The sequence below is a fragment of the Trachypithecus francoisi genome, unplaced genomic scaffold, assembly GCF_009764315.1.
Source record: "Trachypithecus francoisi isolate TF-2019V2 unplaced genomic scaffold, Tfra_2.0 Lachesis_group8, whole genome shotgun sequence".
NCBI lineage: Eukaryota > Metazoa > Chordata > Mammalia > Primates > Cercopithecidae > Trachypithecus > Trachypithecus francoisi.
The window spans coordinates 8868281-8891805 of record NW_022681473.1 but is presented as its reverse complement, the minus strand read 5'-3'; the positions used below and the strand labels follow the sequence as shown (position 1 = coordinate 8891805).

The 23525-nt window shown below is 49.9% G+C and overlaps 1 protein-coding gene across 2 annotated transcripts; it reads left to right on the top strand.

The window, feature by feature from the left end:
* Positions 1–1907: 1907 nt before the first annotated feature.
* DPF2 (double PHD fingers 2) lies at positions 1908–23437 on the top strand. 2 transcript variants are annotated; one of them, XM_033207785.1, is made up of 12 exons: positions 1908–2225; positions 9268–9428; positions 9850–9957; positions 10283–10446; positions 12935–13027; positions 13181–13259; positions 13769–13810; positions 14854–14991; positions 15117–15245; positions 15430–15542; positions 18352–18433; positions 22144–23437. In XM_033207785.1, the coding sequence occupies exons 1-12, from the start codon at positions 2194–2196 to the stop codon at positions 22218–22220; spliced, it is 1218 nt and encodes a 405-aa protein (XP_033063676.1). In that variant the 5' UTR covers positions 1908–2193; the 3' UTR covers positions 22221–23437. The 2 variants fall into 2 exon arrangements, with proteins under 2 accessions (XP_033063676.1, XP_033063677.1); XM_033207786.1 differs by lacking the exon at positions 13769–13810 and having other exon boundaries at positions 1917–2225.
* The last annotated feature ends 88 nt before the right edge of the window (positions 23438–23525 follow it).

The window sequence follows — 23525 nt, the reverse complement described above, 5'->3', positions numbered from 1 at the left end:
GTGGATCACGAGGCCAGGAGTTCGAGACCATCCTGGCTAACACGGTGAAACCCCGTCTCTACTAAAAATACAAAAAATTAGCCGGGTGTGGTGACGGGTGCCTGTAGTCCCAGACACCCAGGAGGCTGAGGCAGGAGAATGGCGTGGACCGGGGAAGCGGAGCTTGCAGTGAGCCAAGATCGTGCCACTGCACTCCAGCCTGGGCGACAGAGAGAGACTCCACCTCAGAACCAAACAAACAAACAAAGACATAGAAATGGTAACATGTGTCCTGCTTCTGAAATATTAAAATGAGGGGGGAGAATATGTGCATCTTGGAATTGGTGAAATAAGGTATATTGGAAAAATGATGGCCAGTGCGGTGGCTCACGCCTGAAATCCCAGCACTTTGGGAGGACGAGGCAGGCGGATCACTTGAGGTCAGGAGTTTGAGACCAGCCTGGCCAACATGATGAGACCCCATCTCTACTAAAAATACAAAAATTAGCTGGGCATGATGGCGGGAGCCTGTTATCCGAGCTACTCGGGAGGCTGAGGCAGGAGAATCACTTGAACCTGGAAGGTGAAGGTTGCAGTGAGCTGAGATTGCACCACTGCACTGCAGCCTGGGCACCAAGAGCAAACTCTCTCAAAAAAAAAAAAAGGAAAAGAAAAAATGACAAGTACCCGTGACCAAGCCCTGAGGACTCGAACAGAGGAAGAGGGTGAAAGGAAATGCCAGTGGGGAAGGACAGCCAGGAGGGAAAGGCATCTCAAAGATCTGGAGAAGAGTTTGAAAAGCAGAGAGTGGCCAACGGTGTCATGGGGGTCGACAGGCCCATGAGGACAGAAAATAGATCTCTAAATCTGCTGAGAGGGAGGTCGTGGTGACAGGAGCTTTCAAGTGAACAGGTGGGAACAAAGTTCCCATTAAACTGGATGGAAGAGGGACCTAGAAACAGGGTAACAGAGATAGGCAGTACTATTTGCTTTTAAAGAGTGAAAAGAGGTGATAGTTGACGATTGACTTGGGCTGTTTTTTGTTTTTGAGACAGGGTTGGCTTTGTTGCCCAGGCTGGAGTGCAGTGGTGCAATCATGGCTCACTCAGCTTCGACCTTCCTGTGCTAAAGCAATCCTGTCACTTTAGCCTCTAGAGTAGCTGGGAACACAGGCGCGCGCCACCACATCCGGGTAATTTTTAAATTTTTAGTAGCGAGGAGGTCTCGCTATGTTGCCCAGGCTGGTCTCCAACTCTTGAGCTCAAAGCAATCCTCCTGCCTCCGCCTTCCACAGTGCTGGGAGCCACGGTGACCGACCTCCTCCTGCTCTTCTTTTTTTTTTTTTTTTTTGAGACAGAGTCTCGCTCTGTCGTCCAGGCTGGAGTGCAATGGCATGATCTCAGCTCACTGCAACCTCCGCCTCACGGGTTCAAGCGGTTCTCCCCCTTCAGCCTCCCGAGTAGCTGGGATTACAGGTACCTGCCATCATGCCTGGCCAATTTTTGTATTTTTAGTAGAGATGGGGGTTTCACCACGTTGGCCAGGCTGGTCTCGAATTCCTGACCTCAGGTGATCCACCCGCCTCGGCCTCCCAAAGTGCTGGGATTACAGGCATGAGCCACCGCGCCCGGCTTCTTTTTTTTTTTTTTTTTTTTTTTTGAGATCGAGTCTCACTCTGTCGCCCAGGCTGGAGTGCAGTGGCGCAATATCGGCTCACTGCAAGCTCCGCCTCCCGGGTTCACGCCATTCTCCTGCCTCAGCCTCCCGAGTATCTGGGACTACAGGCGCCCGCCACCACGCCCGGATAATTTTTTGTATTTTTAGTAGCGATGGGGTTTCACCGTGTTAGCCAGGATGGTCTCGATCTTCTGATCTCGTGATCCGCCCGCCTCGCCCTCCCGAAGTGCTGGGATTACAGGCGTGAGCCACCGCGCCCGGCCCCGCCTCCTGCTCCTCTAAATAGAAGAGGCGGGCCTCGAACTGAAGTTCCGGGACGCACGCCAGTCTTCGGTTGCGCCTGCGCGTCGGGCTCCCGTGGGGTCCTACCCAGCCCCCGGGAACAGGCGTAAAGCTCTTTCTTCGGTGCTCGCTCTCGTGCGCGCGCCCGGACGGCGCCTGCGCAGAGAGCGAGGAACCTGGTACCCCGGTGCGGTTCCGGCGCCTGCGCGCTGCGGACTTTGGGGCCTCCCGGCCCGAGGGAGAGGAGCAGGGAAGATGGCGGCTGTGGTGGAGAATGTAGTGAAGCTGTGAGTGGTGGTTTCTTTCTCTCCTAGGGCGGCAGGTTTTGTAAAGGATCTGGGAGTAGGGGGCGGTGGGGGAAGGGACTAGGCGGAGAGAGGGACATCCCCGGGAAGGCCAGGTTGCGACTCCTGGTGGGGAGGGCAATAGGAGACTCCGGAGAAGACGTTGCGCTTCTTTGGAAACTTGTGGAGGCCCTGATGGGGGCACACTGGAGCCCCGACGGGCGGCCTCTCTGCTGGGCTGTGTGGCCTCAGCTTTCCTCGGGGCTGACGGTTTCCAGAGCATGGCGCCCTGCCTGCACGCGAGACTCACCGTCCCGGTCCTCTCCCAAGACGCCTCAGTCCGGAGGAGCGGGGCCGAGGCCCGGGCGGCCCCACGGCTAGCCCGCCGCCCACCCCGCCCCGTCCCGTCCGCTGCAGCAACAGGCTCGGCGGCCCCTGTGGGGTGCACTGCGGGGCTGGCTGTTTCAGTTCCAAGCAGCCCCGTGATGTTTGGGAGGATCTTGGGTGGCAGGTACCTAAGACTACAAATATTCTTGGGAAGCATTTGTCGAGGAGCGGATCTAGAAGGGGAGTGGGCCTTGGCGCTTTCCAGTAGCAACCATCAAAAACCTGCAACTGGACCGAAGCCGTTCAGGACAGCTTAGTAGCCTAAAGGGGCATCTAAGTGGGCATTCTTCCTATTATGCGATACCGTTGTGCTGGTCAGATTTCAAGCAAAGTTAAAGTTAATAGCTGTTGGGGCCATGGACACTGGCCTATGAACTGCTTCCTGTGAGTTAAAGATGCTTTGGGACTGACTTGATTTATTCCTACAGGAGAATCAGAATGAGTTTTAGATTGGGTTAATACCCGGTGGGCGAATAGAGCTTCTTTTAATGGGTATGTTGGGCTTGGTGCAAGGGTGGGAAAATGGAGTGGTGTCTAACTGTCCAGTCAGGGTTTTTGGATTTTAACTGGGTGACGAGGTTAAGGTTTGGTAAGTGTTCTAAGGGACTCACAGCTTCTCATCTGTCTTTGTCGTGGCCTGAGCCCCTCTCTTCCTAAGGGCCTTTTTAAAGAGTAAGTTGCTTCTCCCTCCTGCCTGAAGCCTTTTCTTTGAGAATGCTTTCCCATTTCCATTAAGCTAAGTGCCTTTCCTCCTCTTGTGGTTTTTTTTTTTTTTTTTTTTTAAGTTGCTTTCTGCTCTATCCTGCTGTCTCTTTCAGCCACCCCTCCTCCCAACACTATTGTCTTTCTCTCTGATCTGCCCACTCCAGTTTCCCCAGCTCTCTCTTCAGGCTGACATTTTTCTCAATTTAGAAATGACACTGTTGATCTACCATTTATCCAGTTATCCTTCCTGACTCAGATGTTCTTTCTTTGTTTCCCTGCGTCTTTGTTGACTTCTCTCATCCCATTGTAAGGGGATGTTTTACACAGGTTTCTCCAAAAATAAAAAGAAAGATTCTCATTGTACTGGAGGAGTATCAGACTTGCCTAGGTTTTGAAAGTTAAACGTAGTGAGGCTCTTCGTGTTGGAGGATTTTCCTCGGGGAAATAGGGTTGCCAGTGCTTTCAAGTTGTGTCATAAGTGAGGTTGCCCATTTAAACAGAGCATGACATCTTGTTTCTCTTTGAAAAACTGTAGAGACTGTGAGCATCACCAGCCGTTAATTCCTGATGCCAGTAATGAGAAACCAACTCTCTCCTCCTCATTTCTAGCTGCACAGGGCCTCAGATCACAATTAATACGTACTCCCGCAGAATTATCCCTTTAAGAAGGGGCTTCCATTCTTCCAGTTCATTTGGAGATAATTTTCTGGCACTTCTCTTGAGTATAGTGTACGTAGTCTTCTGACAGCTGATGTTATACATTGAGTACGTTGAGGTCAGGACCACTAGCTCATCTTTTCTTTTTTTTTATTTTTTTAGACAGAGTTTCACTGTTGTCGGCCCGGGCTTGAATGCAGTGGCACGATCTTGGCTCACTGCAACCTCCGCTTCCTGGGTTCCAGCAGTTCTCCTGCCTCAGTCTCCTGGGTAGCTGAGATTACAGGTGCCCACCACCACACCTGGCTAGTTTTTGTATTTTTAGTAGAGATGGGTTTCATCACGTTGGCCAGGCTGGTCTTGAACTCCTGACCTCAGGTCATCCACCCGCCTCGGCCTCCTAAAGTGCTGGGATTACAGGCGTGAGCCACTGTGCCCTGCCACTCATCTTGTATGACTTGCATCTTGTCCTGGGAAAAGAATTTTTTTTTTTTTTTTTTTTTTTTTTTTTTGAGACAGAGTCTCACTCGGTCGCCCGGGCTGGAGTGCAGTGGCGCAGTCTGGGCTCACTACAAGCTCTGCCTCCCGGGTTCACGCCATTCTCCTGCCTCAGCCTCCCCAGCAACTGGGACTACATGCGCCCGCCACCACGCCTGCCTAATATTTTTGTATTTTTAGTAGAGACGGGGTTTCATTCTTTTAGCCAGTATGGTCTCGATCTCCTGACCTCGTGATCCACCCGCCTCGGCTTCCCAAAGTGCTGGGATTACAGGCGTGAGCCACCACACCTGGCCTTAAAAATTTTCTTATTTGTAAGTTTCTGTCCCTTCCAAATGTGATGTCAGAAATGAAAGTCTTGGCTGGGTGCAGTGGCTCACGTCTATAATCCCAACACTTTGAGAGGCTGAGGTGGGCTGATTGCTTGAGGTCAGGAGTTCGAGACCATCCTGGCCCACATGGTGAAACCCCGTCTCTACTAAAACTATAAAAATTAGCCAGGTGGGGTGGCACACACCTGTAGTCCCAGCTACTCAGGAGGCTGAGGTACAAGAATTGCCTGAACCCAGGAGGCAGAGGTTGCAGTGAGCTGATATCACACAACTGCCCTCCAACCTGAGTGATAGAGGCGACTGGGCGCAGTGGCTCACCCCTGTAATCCCAGCACTTTGGGAGGCCGAGGCAGGCAGATCACAAGGTCAGGAGATTGAGACCATCCTGGCCAGCATGGCGAAACCCCACTCTACTAAAAATACAAAAATTAGCTGGGCGTGGTGGCGTGTGCCTGTAATCCCAGCTACTCGGGATGCTGAGGGAGGGGAATCGCTTGAACCCAGGAGGCGGAGGTTGCAGTGAGCCAAGATTGCACCACTGCACTCCAACCTGGGTGACAGAGCAAGACTCCATCTCAAAAAAAAGAAAAAATGAAGCTGGGCCGGTGCCTCACGCCTGTAATCCCAGCCCCTTGGGAGGCTGAGGCAGGCGGATCATGAGGTCAGGAATTCAAGACCAGCCTGGCCAATGTGGTGAAACCCCCGTCTCTACTAAAAATACAAAAATTAGTTGGGCATGGTGGCGTGCACCTGTAGTCCCAGCTACTCAGGAGGCTGAGGCAGAAGAATCGCTTGAACCCAGGAGGCGGAGGTTGCAGTGAGCCAAGATCTCGCCACTGCACTCCAGCCCAGGCGACAGAGCGAGACTCCGAGACTCCTTCTCAAAAAAAGAAACAAAGTCTTTAAGGGTTCTTACTAGGAAAGTAAAATAATAGTATAGCTGTAGCTGCTTTTATTGGCTTTGAAACTTTCTAGGCAAAATCTAGAGGCTGGGCACAGTCAGTGGCTCACACCTGTAATCCCAGAACTTTGGGAGGCTGAGGTGGGCGGATCATGAGGTCAGGAGTTTGAGACCAGCTTGGCCAACATGGTGAAACCCTGTCTCTACTAAGAATACAAAAATTAGCTGGGCGTGGTGGCGCACGCCACTGGGGAACCTGAGGCAAGAGAATTGTTGGAACCCGGGAGGCAGAAGCTGCAGTGAGCCGAGGTTGCGCCACTGCACTCCAGCCTGGGCGGCAAAGCAAGACTCTTGTCTTGAAAAAATATATATGTATATATATATAGAGAGAGAGAGAGAGAGAACAGTGTTAATGTTAACTTGACATTTCTTGGTACCGGAGTTTTTGTTGTTGTTGTTTTGTTTTGTTTAAGAGACAGAGCCTCCCTCTGTCCCCCAGGCTGAAGTGCAGTGGTATAACCTTGGTTTACTGCACCCTCAGCTTCCTAGGCTCAAATGATTCCCCTACCTCATCCACCCCAGGGACTATGTGGAACCACAGGCCTGCACCACCAAACCTAGCTGATGGTTTATTTATTTATTTTTAACGTTTTGTAGAGATGGGATCTCACTATGTTGCCCCAAGCTGGTCTCTAAGTCTTGGTCTCAAGAGATCCACCAGCCTTGGCCTCCCAAAGTGATGGGATTATAAGCATGAGCCACTGTGCCCAGCCTCCCTTAAGTTCTTTTTTTTTTTTTTTTTTTTTTTTTTGAGACGGAGTCTCGCTCTGTCGCCCAGGCTGGAGTGTAGTGGCCGGATCCTGGCTCACTGCAAGCTCTGCCTCCCAGGTTCACGCCATTCTCCTGCCTCAGCCTCCTGAGTAGCTGGGACTACAGGTGCCCGCCACCTCGCCCGGCTAGTTTTTTTTTTTTTTGTATTTTTTTTTTTTTTTTTTTTTTTTGAGGCAGAGTCTTGCTCTGTCGCCCAGGCTGGAGTGCAGTGGCCGGATCTCAGCTCACTGCAAGCTCCGCCTCCTGGGTTTTACGCCATTCTCCTGCCTCAGCCTCCCGAGTAGCTGGGACTACAGGCGCCCGCCACCTCGCCCGGCTAGTTTTTTTGTATTTTTAGTAGAGACGGGGTTTCACCGTGTTAGGCAGGATGGTCTTGATCTCCTGACCTCGTGATCCGCCCGTCTCGGCCTCCCAAAGTGCTGGGATTACAGGCTTGAGCCACCGCGCCCGGCCTTTTTTGTATTTTTTAGTAGAGACGGGGTTTCACCATGTTAGCCAGGATGGTCCCAATCTCCTGACCTTGTGATCCGCCCATCTCGGCCTCCCAAAGTGCTGGGATTACAGGCTTGAGCCACCGCGCCCGGCCGTCCCTTAAGTTCTTAAGAGCTCACTGTCATCCTGTCCTGTTCTCTCTTCATCAGACTCTCCTCTCACAAACACTTCCATGTTTCATTCCCAGCCCTTGTACCCCCAAGACTGTTTGCCTTACCTTTTGAAATCCCACATAGCTCTCAAGAGCCCTGACAGAACATCTCTCATTCATTCCTCCCAAAACTGTTTCCAGCCTCCTTGCTCTGACTTTGCAGCCCTCGCCAGCCTGGCCCTGCCTTCCATTTGACTTCCAGTGTCAGTATCAATTCCCATCAGCAGAAACAAAGGAGCTGCGGCACTCAGCCTTGTTTATCCAGTTTTATTCTGTGTGGTGAAGACGTGGCTGCCTCCTAAAGGCGAGCTCGCAGAGGCGAGGCTGCCTTCTCCATTCTGCTCTCCAACGTGAGATTCGTGCCTACCTCAGATTACAGTCATTACAGCTCATTGAATCACGCCAGGCTGTATTTGTGGCGTTGCCATCTCTGTGTGTGCTATGTGTCTTTTTTATTTGCTGGGCACATGGTAAGTTATGCAGTGGTCTATTGTGGCTGCTCGCTGAAGGCCCCCATCACATTCCAGATCAGGGTTTTTTGGTGTAGCCCGAGTTATGGACAGAAACCACAGAGACGTAATCTGTTTGCTGTCTCATCCCCAGGCTGTTTCTTGTAAAATCCTGATATGTCAAAGCTCATTTGGTCCAACCTCCTCAATCTATAGAAGAATAACCAAGGCCCACCTGGGTTGACTAAATGTCCATGTTCATGTGGTGACTTGCAGGCCAGCCAGGTCTTTTTACTCTCAAGTCAGGTCTGACTGTATCTCAGACATCTTTGTGAGTACTGGGGATACTATGAGAAAGAAATCAGTTCTGCCCTCGGTTTAAGATTGATTGACACCAGGTACTGTGACACATGCCTCTATTCCCGGATACTTGGGAGGCTAAGGCAGGAGGATCACTTGAGCCAGGAGTTTGTGTCTAGCTTGGGCAACATAGTGAGACCTTGTCTCTAAAAAAAAAAAAAAAAAGATTGATTGAATATAAATATGAACTGATAGAGTTTGTTTAACCTCCGTTACCAAAGTCCTGGTTAAACCCTGCAAGATGAGAACAAGATAGGTTCTACGTACATGCTTCTTAGAACCTGGCACTGTGCAGTTTTCCAGTTTTCCACTTAAAAAATCTTGATTCAGATTTCAAATTGCGTCTTTTGAGACCAAGGAGATTTTTTCCTATATAATTTTATTTTGTGAGAATAGAGAAGAACCCTAAGATGGGCCTTAGAGCAAACAAGTTTCTTATCAGTGATGGCGCTCAATAAAAACTTCAAGGAACTTCAGGTACTTGTAGATATCTTCCATAAATGTAAAATTAATTAGTTGGTTAAAAACCTAGTTCAAAATTCAAAAGATATAAAAAGGCATATGGAAGGAAGTGGCCTAGTCACCCACTTTTTCTCCCTGCTGACCTGCAGTTTCTTTTCCGTTTTGTTACAGAAATGATAGCTTTCTTTGACACTTCTCAGCAGTGTACCTTGCTTTGCTTTTTGTCCCTAGTTAACTTGAAATTGTTTAATATCAGTATGTGAAGAGCTTCCTTCTTATGGCTAAATAGAATTTCATTGTATGGATTTACTAGTTTGCTGAATACATTTTAATAAGTCCCCTAGACCTTGAACTCTTTCCCTCTGGAGCAGACCCTGGGGCAAGGATGTGGGAGCATGTAGTTTATTTGGGAGGTGATTCTAGGAAGGAGGAAATAAGGGGGAACTTAGGAAGGACTATCATCTGCTTCTCAGCATCATAAGGGTTAAGAGAAAAAACAACTAGCACAGGGCTGGGCTTGTGAGACACGTGGAATGAACATTAGTTCCTTCCCCTCTTTGGGGGTTAGACTTAAGTCTGATTAGACATATGATGAAATCATGTATTCCTGATAGTAATTTATTCGTAAAGTAATTCCTCATGGTGGCCTAGAAAAGGGGCTTGGTGTCCCATGACGCAGAAGTGGAGGCAAATAGAATGGAAGAGACAGCCTCCCAGTCCCTTGAGCCTTCTAGAGAAGCAGATGACAGGGGAGAGGAATAGCTCAGCACCCTATGCCCCCCACTCCAACACACATGCCTGGTTTCTATCTTCCCTGCAGCCTTGGGGAGCAGTACTACAAAGATGCCATGGAGCAGTGCCACAATTACAATGCTCGCCTGTGTGCTGAGCGCAGCGTGCGCTTGCCTTTCTTGGACTCACAGACTGGAGTAGCCCAGAGCAATTGTTACATCTGGATGGAAAAGCGACACCGAGGTCCAGGTGAGGGTCCAGACTTGGGAGAAGGGGACTCAGGAGCATAAGGAGGAAGAAGCCTCCTCATCTTAGGTGATGAGACAGTTGATAGGGTTTTCCCTACTGCCTTCCACCTATGGATGAATATGGTCTTCCTGTGGTTAGAAACCCAGGGAGGATGAAGCAGATAGGTTGATACCAGCATCTTTATTTTCTACCCTGCTGAGGCCATTGTGTGTCTGAAGAACTATGTATTAGCCAAGGCCCCTAAGCTTATATATCTATTTTTCTTTTCCACAGACTGTTCCATCTAACCCCCTAGGCCCTCAGTGTCAGAATTCCTCCCTTGCTCTAGAACTCAAAAGGGGGACTATGTAATTAGAAAGTATTTGGTATTATTTTCTAATACTGGATTAGGGCCTGACTTCTATCTTTCTTCCTGCCATAGGATTGGCCTCTGGACAGCTGTACTCCTACCCTGCCCGGCGCTGGCGGAAAAAGCGGCGAGCCCATCCCCCTGAGGATCCACGACTTTCCTTCCCATCTATTAAGCCAGGTAAGGCACATACTTCCTGAGCAGAGGCGTGGCCTGCTGCGTGGTGAGAGCCTGCTAATCACTGCAATATACCAGGCCCAGTACTAGATCCCAAATATACTCAAATGAATATGATGTGATTCTTTCCTTTAAAGAGCTTAGTCTAGAAGGGGAGACAGGTAAACAGATAAGTTATGGTGCCAAGTGAACTAGGGTGTCTTAATTCCTGGGCATCCAGAGAACAAAAGACAGTGACAGATCTTTGGTAAGCCCCAGCATTGTATGGACTCAGAGCAGTCTGCTTTCAGCCATTCTGAGCTTTGCTTCATCCTGATCTTGCTTGCAGACACAGACCAAACCCTGAAGAAGGAGGGGCTGATCTCTCAGGATGGCAGTAGTTTAGAGGCTCTGTTGCGCACTGACCCCCTGGAGAAGCGAGGCGCCCCGGATCCCCGAGTTGATGATGACAGCCTGGGCGAGTTTCCTGTGACCAACAGTCGAGCACGAAAGGTACAAGATTATACCTGTGGCTAAGGGAGCTTTGATGGAAATCAGCCTCCTCTTCACTGGGGCCACCCAGTTTCTAGAACTGAAACAGAAGCTGGGGTCCAGGAAGCAGGTCCCTGCAGTTCTGTTCTTTCTTCAATCCCTGATTATTGTCAGGTACTGACTGGCTTCTCTGTTGCTTCCAAGTATAGACTCTCACTCATTCATCCACCTTTATCACAGAAGGTTATTATTATACACATATATAATTTTCTTTTAAAAAATTAAAAGAGGCCAGGTGCAGTGGCTCATGCCTATAATCCCAGCACTTTGGGAGGCCAAGGCAGAAGGATTGCTTGAGCCCAAGAGTTCGAGACCAGCCTGGGCAACAAAGTGAGACCCCATATCTACAAAAAGTAATAATAAAAAAAATTACCTGGGCATAGCGGCGTGTGCCTGTTGTCCCAGCTACTAGGGAAGCTGAGGTGGGAGAATCGCTTGAGCCTGGGAGTTGGAGGTTTCAGTAAGCCGGGATCATGCCACTGCACTCCAGCCTGGGCAACAAAAAAAAAAAATTAAAACCAGAAGGTACAAGAATAGTACAAAGAAATACCATATACTCTTTACCTAGATTTATCAGTTTCACATTTTGCCACGTTTGCCTTATCTGTGTTTGCTAAACCATTTCAGAGGAAGATGCATATATCAAAAACTTTTCAGTCTAGGCAACATAGCAGGACCTTGTCTCTACTAAAAATAAAAAAAAAAAAAATTAGCTGGGCATGGTGGCACACGCCTGCAGTTCCAGCTACTCAGGAGGCTGAGGTGGGAGGATTGCTTGAGCCCAGGAGATTGAGGCTGTAGCTCTGCTCATGCCACTGCACTCCAGCCTGAGTAACAGAGGGAGACCCTGTCTGGGGAGGGAAGGAGACAAACTTTTATCCCTAAATACCTTACTCTTTTTTTTTTTTTTTTTTGCGGCGGAGTCTCGCTCTGTCGCCCAGGCTGGAGTGCAGTGGCCGGATCTCAGCTCACTGCAAGCTCCGCCTCCCGGGTTCACGCCATTCTCCTGCCTCAGCCTCCCGAGTAGCTGGGACTACAGGCGCCCGCCATGTCGTCCGGCTAGTTTTTTTTTTTTTGTATTTTTAGTAGAGACGGGGTTTCACCGTGTTAGCCAGGATGGTCTCGATCTCCTGACCTCGTGATCCGCCCGTCTCAGCCTCCCAAAGTGCTGGGATTACAGGCTTGAATACCTTACTCTTTTATCACAGAAGTTTGTGTCACGAAGTTTTTTGGTCCCCGAGGTTGCACAGTGAAACACACTTGGTCCCTGCCAACAGAGAAGATAAGACTATATATAAAAGAGCTATAAATACGCCAGCATTGGGCTAAGTGCCTTTTCATGCCCTTTCTCTTTTAGTCTGCACAACCTTATGGGGTAGGCCCTGTGTTCCCCATTTCACAGACAGGCTGAAACAAAGCAGTTTAAAAACTTCCCATGGGCCGGGCACGGTGGCTCACGCCTGTAATCCCTTTGGGAGGCCAAGGCAGGCGGCTCACGAGGACAGGAGATCAAGACCATCCTGGCTAACATGGTGAAACCCCGTCTCTACTAAAGATACAAAAAAATTAGCGAGGCGTGGTGGCGGGCGCCTACAGTCCCAGCTACTCAGCCGTGAACGCAGGAGGTAGAGCTTGCAGTGAGCCGAGATCGCACCACTGCACTCCAGTCTGGGTGACAGAAGGAGACTCCGTCTCAAAAAAAAAAAAAAAAAAAAAAAACTTTCCGTGGCCAGCCACGGTGGCTCACGCCTGTAATCCCAGCACTTTGAGAGGCCGAGGTAGGTGGATCCCCTGAGGTTGGGAGTTCGAGACCAGCCTGACCAACATGGAGAAACCCCGTCTCTACTAAAAATACAGTATTAACCGGGCATGCTGGCGCATGCCTGTAATCCCAGCTACTTGGGAGGCTGAGGCAGGAGGATCGCTTGAACCCAGGAGACGGAGGTTGCGGTAAGCCAGTATTGCACCATTGCACTCCAGCCTGGGCAACAAGAGTGAAACTCCGTCTCAAAAAAAAAAAAAACTTCCCACAAAGTCACACAAATAAGCAACAACATTTTCATTTAAACTAGGAGGGAGTGTCAGGACAGAACCACCAATAATGTGCTACCAGGGTGGACAATCAGAGGCAGGAGAGGGCATGGCTGCCTGTGGCATCAGGGCAACCTTTTGGAAGCATGCTATTTGATTTGGCCATGTGGCATGGTAGGGAAAGCATTTCAGGCTAAGGAAATAATGTGAAGCACAGGGGAAAGAAATCCTAAAGTATGGAAGGGAGCAGGAGCAGGATTGTAGGGTGCTTGAAGGGCGTTGGTGAAAAATGAGGCTCATTCACCTGTGGGTGGGACCAGGTCACAGAGGAGGTTCTGGGTGGCCTTGGCCAATCTCATCATAGGGGAGCTTTTGAATGCACATATTTCTACCCACGCTAACCCTGCTGTCCACTCAGCGGATCCTAGAACCAGATGACTTCCTGGATGACCTCGATGACGAAGACTATGAAGAAGATACTCCCAAGCGTCGGGGAAAGGGAAAATCCAAGGTGAGGGGCCAGCGTGCTACCTGCATCTTAGGACAGGGTGGCCTAGGGAATTCCTTGTTTTATTTCAAGTGAGATTAGCAGCCACTTCCTAAAGAGTCTAACTCCTCAGGCCCAGCTACCGCAATAAGGGTGTCTCTTTACTCTTCTTGGCAGGGTAAGGGTGTGGGCAGTGCCCGTAAGAAGCTGGATGCTTCCATCCTGGAGGACCGGGATAAACCGTATGCCTGTGACAGTGAGTGCCTCACAAGTGGGTGGGTAGACCTTGCCTTGGACCCAGCTCCTGCTCAGGCTATGAGAGGAGGGAGGGTTATGTTTTTGCCTAGAGTATTAAAACAAACCTGGGTTCTTGTCCTGCCTGCTGACTGCTTCCCTCTGAGACCCCTGGGAGGCCTGGGTCCCTGCTATATGACGGGTGGGACCTGCATGCTCTGGGAAAATTTCTGCCATCCTCTGGGGTGGGGTTGCTTGTGGCGGCCACAGCAGGCAGGGTTGGCCTCTCAACAGACGGCCTGCAGGTCTCCTGGCCTCAGTTAAGCCAGGGCCCCAGGGGTCTGACACTGAGTTTTTCAACGTCTGTTCTCTTTTTCTTTCTCTCTGCCTTGCCCCGCTTCTGTCCCTCCACCCTGGGAGCACCATCGCCGCTGGGGTTTCTCTCTCGTTTGCTCCGCTTTCCTGCTGATGCTGCTCCTGTCTCAAGTGTATCAAGGCCTTCTTCTCATGACTTTTCTTTCTGTCTTTCAGATAGTTTCAAACAAAAGCATACCTCGAAAGCGCCCCAGAGAGGTAGCTCTCTCAACTTTTCAGACTTGTGGTTTTCCTGTCCCTTTTTCCCTCTTCCCTTGTTCCTCCTGCCTTTCTCGTTTCCTGGGATGCTAGCTTTAAAATCTCTGGAATGGTATGGGGGTAGGAGCAGTGGAACTTCTGCTGTGCTCTACTCCTCAAAGTCCTGGAGGCTGCCTTTACCACTGCTTGTCTCCCACAAACCTACTCCTAGAGCTGCTCAGCCCAGTGCATGGAGTGGCTTCAGAAGCATTATCAGGAGCCCATTACAATCAGACCCTTCCGCTCCCTCCCCAGATCAGGCACCTGGTGGTCAGCTCATATTCCCCACTGCCCCACCACCTCCTGCCATCCTCTCTCCCCATTCCTTTCCTGCTGGCCCCCTTGCCCTTCTTGGTATTACCTGTCAGGATGACAAAATGCCTCGTGGGGATCTGCTTTCCTTGCTGATTGGCAGGCCTGGACAGGGCAATTACGTGGGAGTGTGTTTGAATTTCTTTGGGGACAACTGCCCAACTGGCTTCATTGATAGGATATCCCCAAGAAACCCACCCCTGCTTGTTTACCCACATTCAGAGGAGGTGGGCTCCATGGTCTGTGTGGGGTAGCATGAGCCTCCCACATTTACTGAGGGGTAAAAATGTTTGGAGTTTTATCCGCTTTTCCCCCTTCCTGCCACACCGAAGACTTATGGGAATATCCTTCCCTTCCCTGACCTGGAGCGTCCCAGACTGTTACTATATCCCAGAGCAACTAACTGGTGATGGGGCGAGGGCTAAGCCCCCCAGAAGTCAACGTGGAAGAGCAGTGGTGGCCATGGGGTTGGAGCTCAGGAGGGAAAAGAGTCCCAGAAGCTAGAGAGTCCCAGGGCTTGATGCTTCTGGCTGAGGGAAAGGGGCCATCACTCAAGGCCTGTCCCAGAGTAGAGCTGCTAGGGGAAGGGATGGTTGCCCTCTGCCTCAGATGGAGCCCCCACAGCTTGCAGGGGTGGGGACGTGGCACTCTTGTATCCTAACACCTTTCTCTGCAATCTTCTCCCCACTCAGTTTGTGGAAAACGTTACAAGAACCGGCCAGGCCTCAGTTACCACTATGCCCACTCCCACTTGGCTGAGGAAGAGGGCGAGGACAAGGAAGACTCCCAGCCACCCACTCCTGTTTCCCAGAGGTCTGAGGAGCAGAAATGTAAGCTGAGGTGTCAGAAGTGGTGGGCAAGCAGAAGTTGGCCTGGTTATGAAAACCACTCCTTGCATGAGTGTTGAGTGGCTCAGGGACCCCATGGGCGTCATCAAAACTCTTTCTCTCTGCAGCCAAAAAGGGTCCTGATGGATTGGCCTTGCCCAACAACTACTGTGACTTCTGCCTGGGGGACTCAAAGATTAACAAGAAGACGGGACAACCCGAGGAGCTGGTGTCCTGTTCTGACTGTGGCCGCTCAGGTACTGCCTCCCGTGAAGGCTGCTGCTGTGCCCAGTCCCCAAGGGGCTCTTGGCTTGCTGGCCTCTAGTGCTGTCATAACCAGCCCACCTCGCTTTTCCTAACCAAGAGAAGATGTAGCCACAGGCAGGAGCTCCTCTCTTCCCCCTGCATTTCCAACTGTCTGTCTCACTTCCCCCACTACAGGACATCCATCTTGCCTCCAGTTTACCCCCGTGATGATGGCAGCAGTGAAGACATACCGCTGGCAGTGCATCGAGTGCAAATGTTGCAACATCTGCGGCACCTCTGAGAATGACGTGTGTATCCCCGCCCCCTCCTCAGCATGGCTCCTTCTGGGCTTTTACTGCTGTTTGCAGAGTTCCCTCCAAAGTGAGCTTTCTTTTTTTAAAAAGGGAGCAAGATCCCTCCTACATGCCACACGCCCCTCCCTAGCATCTCAGTCAGAACTCTGATTTGTTGCCAGATATATATTTGTTGCCAGTGCTGATTTTATGTCAGACACTGTTCTAGGCACTAAAGATACTAAAGACAAACAAGGTCCCTGCCTCATGAGATTTACATTCTTACAGGAACAACAATAAGCAAGGATGTGAGATTTGTATAATGTGCCATGAAAAAAATGAAACCAGTAATGTGGCAGAGAATAATTGCATAAGTGATTTATTTTGATGGTGAGGTATGGCTCTTCTGGGAGGGGGATGCTGGTGTTGAAATTTTGGTGATACCAAGGAGCCAGTCAAGAAGATTTGGAGGCCGGGCACGGTGGCTCAAGCCTGTAATCCCAGCACTTTGGGAGGCCGAGACGGGCGGATCACGAGGTCAGGAGATCAAGACCATCCTGGCTAACACGGTGAAACCCCGTCTCTACTAAAAAATACAAAAAAAACTAGCCGGGGAGGTGGCGGGCGCCTGTGGTCCCAGCTACTCGGGAGGCTGAGGCAGGAGAATGGCGTAAACTCGGGAGGCGGAGCTTGCAGTGAGCTGAGATCCAGCCACTGCACTCCAACCTGGGCAACAGAGCGAGACTCCTTCTCAAAAAAAAAAAAAAAAAAGAAGATTTGGAGGTGGAGCAGTCCCAGGAAAGGAGCAGCCAGCGCCAAGGCCTTATAGTGGACAAGCCAAATGATAGGGCATGGGAGAGGATGGCGGGGGATGAGATGAGAGAGGCAAGCACTGCCAGATCTGTGGGGCCTTGGGTTTTATTCTAGGTACAACAGGACACTGTCGAAGGGTTTTAATCAGGGAAGTGACATGGTTATTTATGTATTTATTTATTTATTTTGAGACGGAGTCTTGCTGTGTTGCCCAGGCTGGAGTACAGTGGCACGATCTCAGCTCACTGCAACCTCTGCCTCCCGGGTTCAAGCAATTCTCCTGCCTCAGCCTCCCAAGTAGCTGGGATTACAGACACGTGCCACCACATCTGACTAATTTTGTATTTTTAGTAGAGATGGGGTTTCTCCATGTTAGCCAGGCTGGTATCGAACTCCTGACGTCCGGTGATCTGCCTGCCTCAGCCTCCCAAAGTGCTGGGATTATAGATGTGAACCACCGTGCCCAGCTGTTTATTTATTCTTTATGTATTTATTTATTTATTTTGAGACAGAGTCTCTCTGTCACCCAGGCTGGAGTGCAGTGATGCAGTCTTAGCTCACTACCACCTCTCCCTTTAGGCTCAAGCAATCCAATCCTCCCACCTCAGCCTCCCAGTTAGCTGGAACTACAGATGCACACCACCATGACTGGCTTCTTTTTTTATATTTTTGATAGAGACAGGGTCTTGCCATATTGCTGAGCTGGTCTCAAACTCCTGAGCTCAAGCAATCCTCCCACCTTGGCCTCTCAAAGTGCTGGGATTACAGGCGTGAACCCACCATGTCTGGCATTGTCTTATATTTTATTTTATATTTATTTATTTATTTCAAGATGGAGTTTTACTCTTGTCACCCAGGCTGGAATGCAGTGACACAATCTCGGCTCACTGCAACCTCTGCCTCCAGGTTCAAGCAATTCTCCTGTCTCAGCCTCTCAAGTAGCTGGGATTACAGGCGCCCACCACCATCCCTGGCTAATTTTTAGTAGAAACCGGGTTTCACCATGTTGGCCAAGCCCGTCTCGAACTCCTGACCTCAGGTGATCCACCTGCCTCAGCCTCCCAAAATGGTGGTATTACAGGCATGAGCCACTGCGCCTGGCCCTTGTCTTATATTTTTAAAAGATGACTTTGGCTGCTGTGTGGAGGGTAGACTGTAGGGACAAGGATGGAGGCTTATGCATATCATCCTAACACTTGAGAGGCTGAGGCGGGAGGATCACTTGAGCCCAGGAATTCAGGACTAGCCTGAGCAACATAGGAAGACCCTGTCTCCACAAAAAAAATTAAAACTTAGTCAGGTGTGGTGGCATACATGTTAACCCCAGCTGCTTGGCAGGCTGAGGTGGGAGGATCACTTGAACCCAGGAGTTTGAGGCTGCGGTGAGCCACGATCACACCACTGCACTCCAGCCTGGGCAACAAAGCGAGACCTTGTCTCAAGAAGAAATAGTCACTGGGCATGGCGTCTCACACCTGTAATTCAAGCACTTTGGGAGGCTGAGGTGGGAGGATTGCTTGAGCCTGGGAATTGAGGACCAGCCTGGGCAACATAAGGAGACCCTGTCTCCAGAAAAATTCAAAAATTAGCTGGTGTGGTTGTGTGTGCCTATAGTCCCAGCTACTTGAGGCTGAGGTAGGAAGATCACTTGGTCCCAGGAGGTCAAGGCTGCAGTGAGCTGTGATTGCACCACTGTACTCCAGCCTGAGTGACAGCAATACCCTGTCTCAAAAAAATATACCTACAGAGCTTGGGCTTTAGGAAAAAAAAAAAAACTGGAGGTGATTTGATTGATTAGGAGCTCTGAAAGGACTCAAGTGAGAGATGACAGTGACTGGATCTGTGGTAGAGAGGGACAGCGTGGTTCCTACATAAGATTCCTGCATCTGTTCTTACCTGCTACCTACCCCTCTTGGAAATAGCCGTGTCACAGAAGCCCTCCCACTTCCTGTAGTGGCCTGAGGCACATCAGTCATTCAATCCCCATCCTCTTCCCTCTTGCCTACTTCAGGACCAGCTGCTCTTCTGTGATGACTGCGATCGTGGCTACCACATGTACTGTCTCACCCCGTCCATGTCTGAGCCCCCTGAAGGTAAGTTGCCCAGAACTTTTACTCAGAACAATTATTTTATTAGTTACTTGGAAAATACTGAGTTCTATGTTCTTTATGTTATCACTTACGTATTCTTCCAAATTAGGGAGTAAAGCCCCTTGCCTTGGCTCAGTTTAGAATGCCTTCCTAACATTTCAACTTAAAGGGTTTAGTGTTTGCATATTATCAGCTACATTTACAACAGAAAATCCACAGCCCAGAAGAAAGCAGATGCTGAGCCGAGATCAGTCACCCAGAAGGAATGATTTATTTTCTTCCAACCAGTCACGGAAACTCAAGTGGTGGATTATCTGATGTGAAGCTTCTACAGTCAACTCTTGAAATTTGATAGATTTGAGCATTTATTTCCTATCCTTTCCCCTTCTGAATTGGGAAGGGACTTGACTTTGGAGCCTGAATGGGTCAGTCTGCTTCTCCCATAACTTACAGTAATAATGGTCCAAGGTTGTGGAAGCTATTCACTGAAACCAGTGGTGGCACCAAGAATTGGTTGCATCTCTACAAGTCCCCTTCCAGCTGGATTTCTGTACATAAACTCCTCCTGTACAGAAATTCAGGAGCTTACTCAGAACACAAATGCCCAGGAGCTGTTACTGCGCACAAAGGATGTGGGCCAGCATTACAGGCAAGAGAAAGTGTTTCATTGTGTGATGTAAGCTGACTTGTAACATATTGGTCAAACTGCTGTCACCCCTCTAGAGAATGAGGCCACTGACAAAATCGGAGAGTCCTTTAACAGCCGCAGGGTAGTACTCAGCTTCTGTCAGGCCCAGTTTATGAATCTGCTTTGGGGCGAAGTCGCATGTTTATGTTTTGTTTTTAACCATCAAACAGACTATCTATATTACAAAATGGCTTTCCTATTAAAGTTCTGTGGGACATTGAGGTAGTGGAGAGCTGTGGGACATTGAAGTGGTGGAGAGCTGTGGGCCCGAGTGTCCTCACTGGAGTGTTAAGGCAGCTGAGGGGCAACCCCTGAAAGTATCAGATGTTCTAGATTCTAAGTCAGGGTCAACAAGCTACAAGCTACAACCTATGGACCACATCCAGCCACAGCCCGCTTAAACAGCTTGCAAGCTATTTCTTTTATTTTCTTTTCTTTTCTTTTTTTTTTAATTTTTGTTTTTTGAGACAGTGTGTTGCTCTGTTGCCCATGTTGGAGTGGAGTGGCATGATCTCAGCTCACTGCAACCTCCGCTCCCCTGGGCTCAGGTAATCTGGTAATCTTCCCACCTCAGCCTCCTGAGTAGCTGGGCCTACAGGCATGCCACCACACCCGGCTAATTTTTGTATTTTTAGTAGAGACTGTTTTGCCATGGTGCCCAGGCTGGTCTCGAACTCCCGGGCTCAAGTGATCTGCGTGCCTCAACCTCCCAAAGTGCTGGGATTACAGGTGTGAACCACTGTGCCTAGCCTGAAAAAAAAAAAAATCCCCATAAAATGTAAAAACTGGGCCGGGCGCGGTGGCTCAAGCCTGTAATCCCAGCACTTTGGGAGGCCGAGAGGGGCAGATCACGAGGTCAGGAGATTGAGACCATCCTGGCTAACATGGTGAAGCCCCGTCTCTTCTAAAAAATACAAAAAACTAGCCGGGCGAGGTGGCAGGTGCCTGTAGTCCCAGCTACTCGGGAGGCTGAAGCAGGAGAATGGCGTAAACCTGGGAGGCGGAGCTTGCAGTGAGCCAAGACTGCCCCGCTGCACTCCAGCCCGGGCGACAGAGCGAGACTCCGTCTCAAAAAAGAAAATGTAAAAACTGGCTGGGTGCTGTGGCTCACCTCTGTAATCCCAGCACTTTGGGATCTTTTGAGCCCAGGAGTTTAAGACCAGCCTGTGCAGCATGGCAACACCCTGTCTTTACTAAAAATACAGAAATTAGCTGGGCGTGGTGCTGTGCACTTGTAATCTCAGCTACTAGAGAGGCTGAGGCAGGAGAATTGCTTGAACCTGGGAGGCAGAGGTTGGAGTAAGCTGAGATCACGCTACTGCACTCCAGCCTGAGCAACAGAGCGGAAACTCTTGTCTTGACAAAAAATAATAAAGGGAGTTTAAAAAAAAAAAAAAGGCCGGGCGCAGTGGCTCAAGCCTGTAACTCCAGCACTTTGGGAGGCCGAGACGGGCGGATCACAAAGTCAGGAGATCCAGACCATCCTGGCTAACCCAGTGAAACCCCGTCTCTACTAAAAAATACAAAACAAAAACTAGCCGGGCGAGGTGGCAGGCGCCTGTAGTCCCAGCTACTCGGGAGGCTGAGGCAGGAGAATGACCTGAACCCGGGAGGCGGAGCCTGCAGTGAGCCAAGATCGCGCCACTACACTCCAGCCTGGGCCACGGAGCGAGACTCCGTCTCAAAAAAAAAAAAAAGAAAGATGTGCATGAGACTGTATGTGGCTCACAAACCCTAAAATATTTAACACTCTGGCTTTTTACAGAAAAGTTTGCCAACCTTATTGACCTTTGGGTTAGAAAGGACTTACATTTTTGAGTCACATGTTTCTGAAGAGCTGATAAAAGCTGTGGATCCTTTCCCCTAGAATAATGTCCAAATGCACATATGTATAATTTTGCTTATCATTTCAAGGCATTAAGGACTAATTTTATTCAAAAAAATTAGAAGAATTCAGCCATAGTAAATATTAATAAACAAGGAATGAACCAATTGTTTTTCTTTTTTTTTTTTTTTTTTTTTTTTTGAGAGGAAGTCTCGCTCTGTCGCCCAGGCTGCAGTGCAGTGGCCAGATCTCAGCTCACTGCAAGCTCCGCCTCCCGGGTTTACGCCATTCTCCTGCCTCAGCCTCCCGAGTAGCTGGGACTACAGGCGCCCGCCACCTCGCCTGCCTAGTTTTTTGTATTTTTTGGTAGAGATGGGGTTTCACCATGTTAGCCAGGATGGTCTCGATCTCCTGACCTCGTGATCCGCCCGCCTCGGCCTCCCAAAGTGCTGGGATTACAGGCTTGAGCCACCGCGCCCAGCCACACCAATTGTTTTTCTTAAGGGACAATTATTTTGTGTTTTTTAGTGAAACTACACAAGTCTTAAAACTGAAGTAGCTTGGGCCGGGCGCGGTGGCTCAAGCCTGTAATCCCAGCACTTTGGGAGGCCGAGGCGGGCGGATCACAAGGTCAGGAGATCGAGACCATCCTGGCTAACACGGTGAAACCCCGTCTCTACTAAAAAAATACAAAAAACTAGCCGGGCGAGGTGGCGGGCACCTGTAGTCCCAGCTACTCAGGAGGCTGAGGCAGGAGAATGGCGTGAACCCGGGAGGCGGAGCTTGCAGTGAGCTGAGATCCGGCCATTGCACTCCAGCCTGGGCGACAGAGTGAGACTCCGTCTCAAAAAAAAAAAAAAAAAAAAAACTGAAGTAGCTTGACAAACTTCTGTCTTCCCAGGCCTTCTTCATACTCCCAGAACTTCTGATTTAATAGGGCCAAGAAGGCCTAGGCACTGGTATTCTGAAGTCCTCTAGGTGATGATTTCTTTCATCTCCATTGAGGATGATATTTCACAATATTTGAAGACTTAGAGGTTTATCCCAGCTCAGGAAACCATGGAACTTTCTTGCTGCAGAGCATCCCTCATCCTACCTGTAGCTGATCCTGCTATAGAGATGGGGTATCAAGAGCAGAGGAATTGCAAGCAGACGGGGATTGTGTGGGACCCATCCTGACCCCATTTTGCTTCTCTGCAGGAAGTTGGAGCTGCCATCTATGTCTGGACCTGTTGAAGGAGAAAGCTTCCATCTACCAGAACCAGAACTCCTCTTGATGTGGCCACCCCCCTGCTCCCCGACATATCTAAGGCTGTTTCTCTCCTCCACTTCATATTTCATACCCATCTTTCCCTTCTTCCTCCTCTCCTTCACAAGTCCAGAGAACCTTGGGGTGGTTGTGCCAGCCTGCCTTTGGCAGCTGCAAGCTGAGGTGGCAGCTCTGACCACCTCTGGCCCCAGGCCCTCAGGGAGAAAGGAGCAACACACTGCCCCTAGGCGTACGTGTGGCCCAGTTTCTCTCTGCTCTCCATTAAGTGCATTCACTCTGCTTGCCTTGGGCCCAGACTCTGGTGATTACAGGGTTCAAACAGTGTCCTCCTAGAAAGAGTGGGAGAGCAGCTCACTTCTCTCTGTTCTTCCTCCACTCTGGTCTCCAGAGTTTTCCCATCCCCCAGAGGCAAGCCAGGCCAGGGAGCTGGGAGCAAGCAAGCTGAGGCCACGTCCACAAGGAGCTTTCCATGCCCCTGTGCCACATAGCCTCACCTCCTTCCTCCAGAGTGGCTATCTGTGGCCCTCTGTTCCTGCTACAGAGGGTTCTTTGCTGGAGTCAGCATGTTCTCAGTCACCCTCCTGGCTCTGCCCTGTCCCACTCCACCCTACCCCAGGGGGAACAGCAGCTTCACCTTGTTACTCCCAGTGCTCTCTTGGCTAACTCTTATGGGCGGGCTCCAGTGACTGAAGCATTCCCTACCCTTGGAATTTCTCATCTTCTGCCTCCCTTCTTATTCCTTTTGGTTTTGTGGGGAGAGAAGGATCAGGGGGCCAGGCCAGCAGCTCGGGGGCTACAGGGAGATGGATAATGTGCCTGTTTTTTAACACGACAAAAAAGCCTACCTCCAAAATCCCCTTTTTGTTCTTCCTGGACCTGGGCATTCAGCCTCCTGCTCTTAACTGAATTGGGAGCCTCTGCCACCTGCCCCGTGTATGCTGGTTCTCAGCTAATGGGGCAGCCACATAGACATCCCTTTCTTCCCTTGCACGCTCGCTAGCAGCTGGTAAGGTCTTCACACCCTGATTCCTCAAGTTTTCTGCTTAGTGGCACTGACATTAAGTAGTGGAGGGACAGTCCATGCCAGGACACCCTGGAGTAGCCTTCCCCGTTGGCCGCGGGCAGGCCCTAACTCACTGTTGCTTTGGAGTTGAGGTGTCTTTTTTTTCTTTCTTTAGTTCCTGTATTCTAAACATTAGTAAAAATAAATGTTTTTACACAGAGCCCTCTGCTGGATGGTTTATCTCCTGCCTCTCTCCATTAAGAAGGCCATTTCATGTTAAGATTTCCATGATAGTTTTTTTTTTTTTAA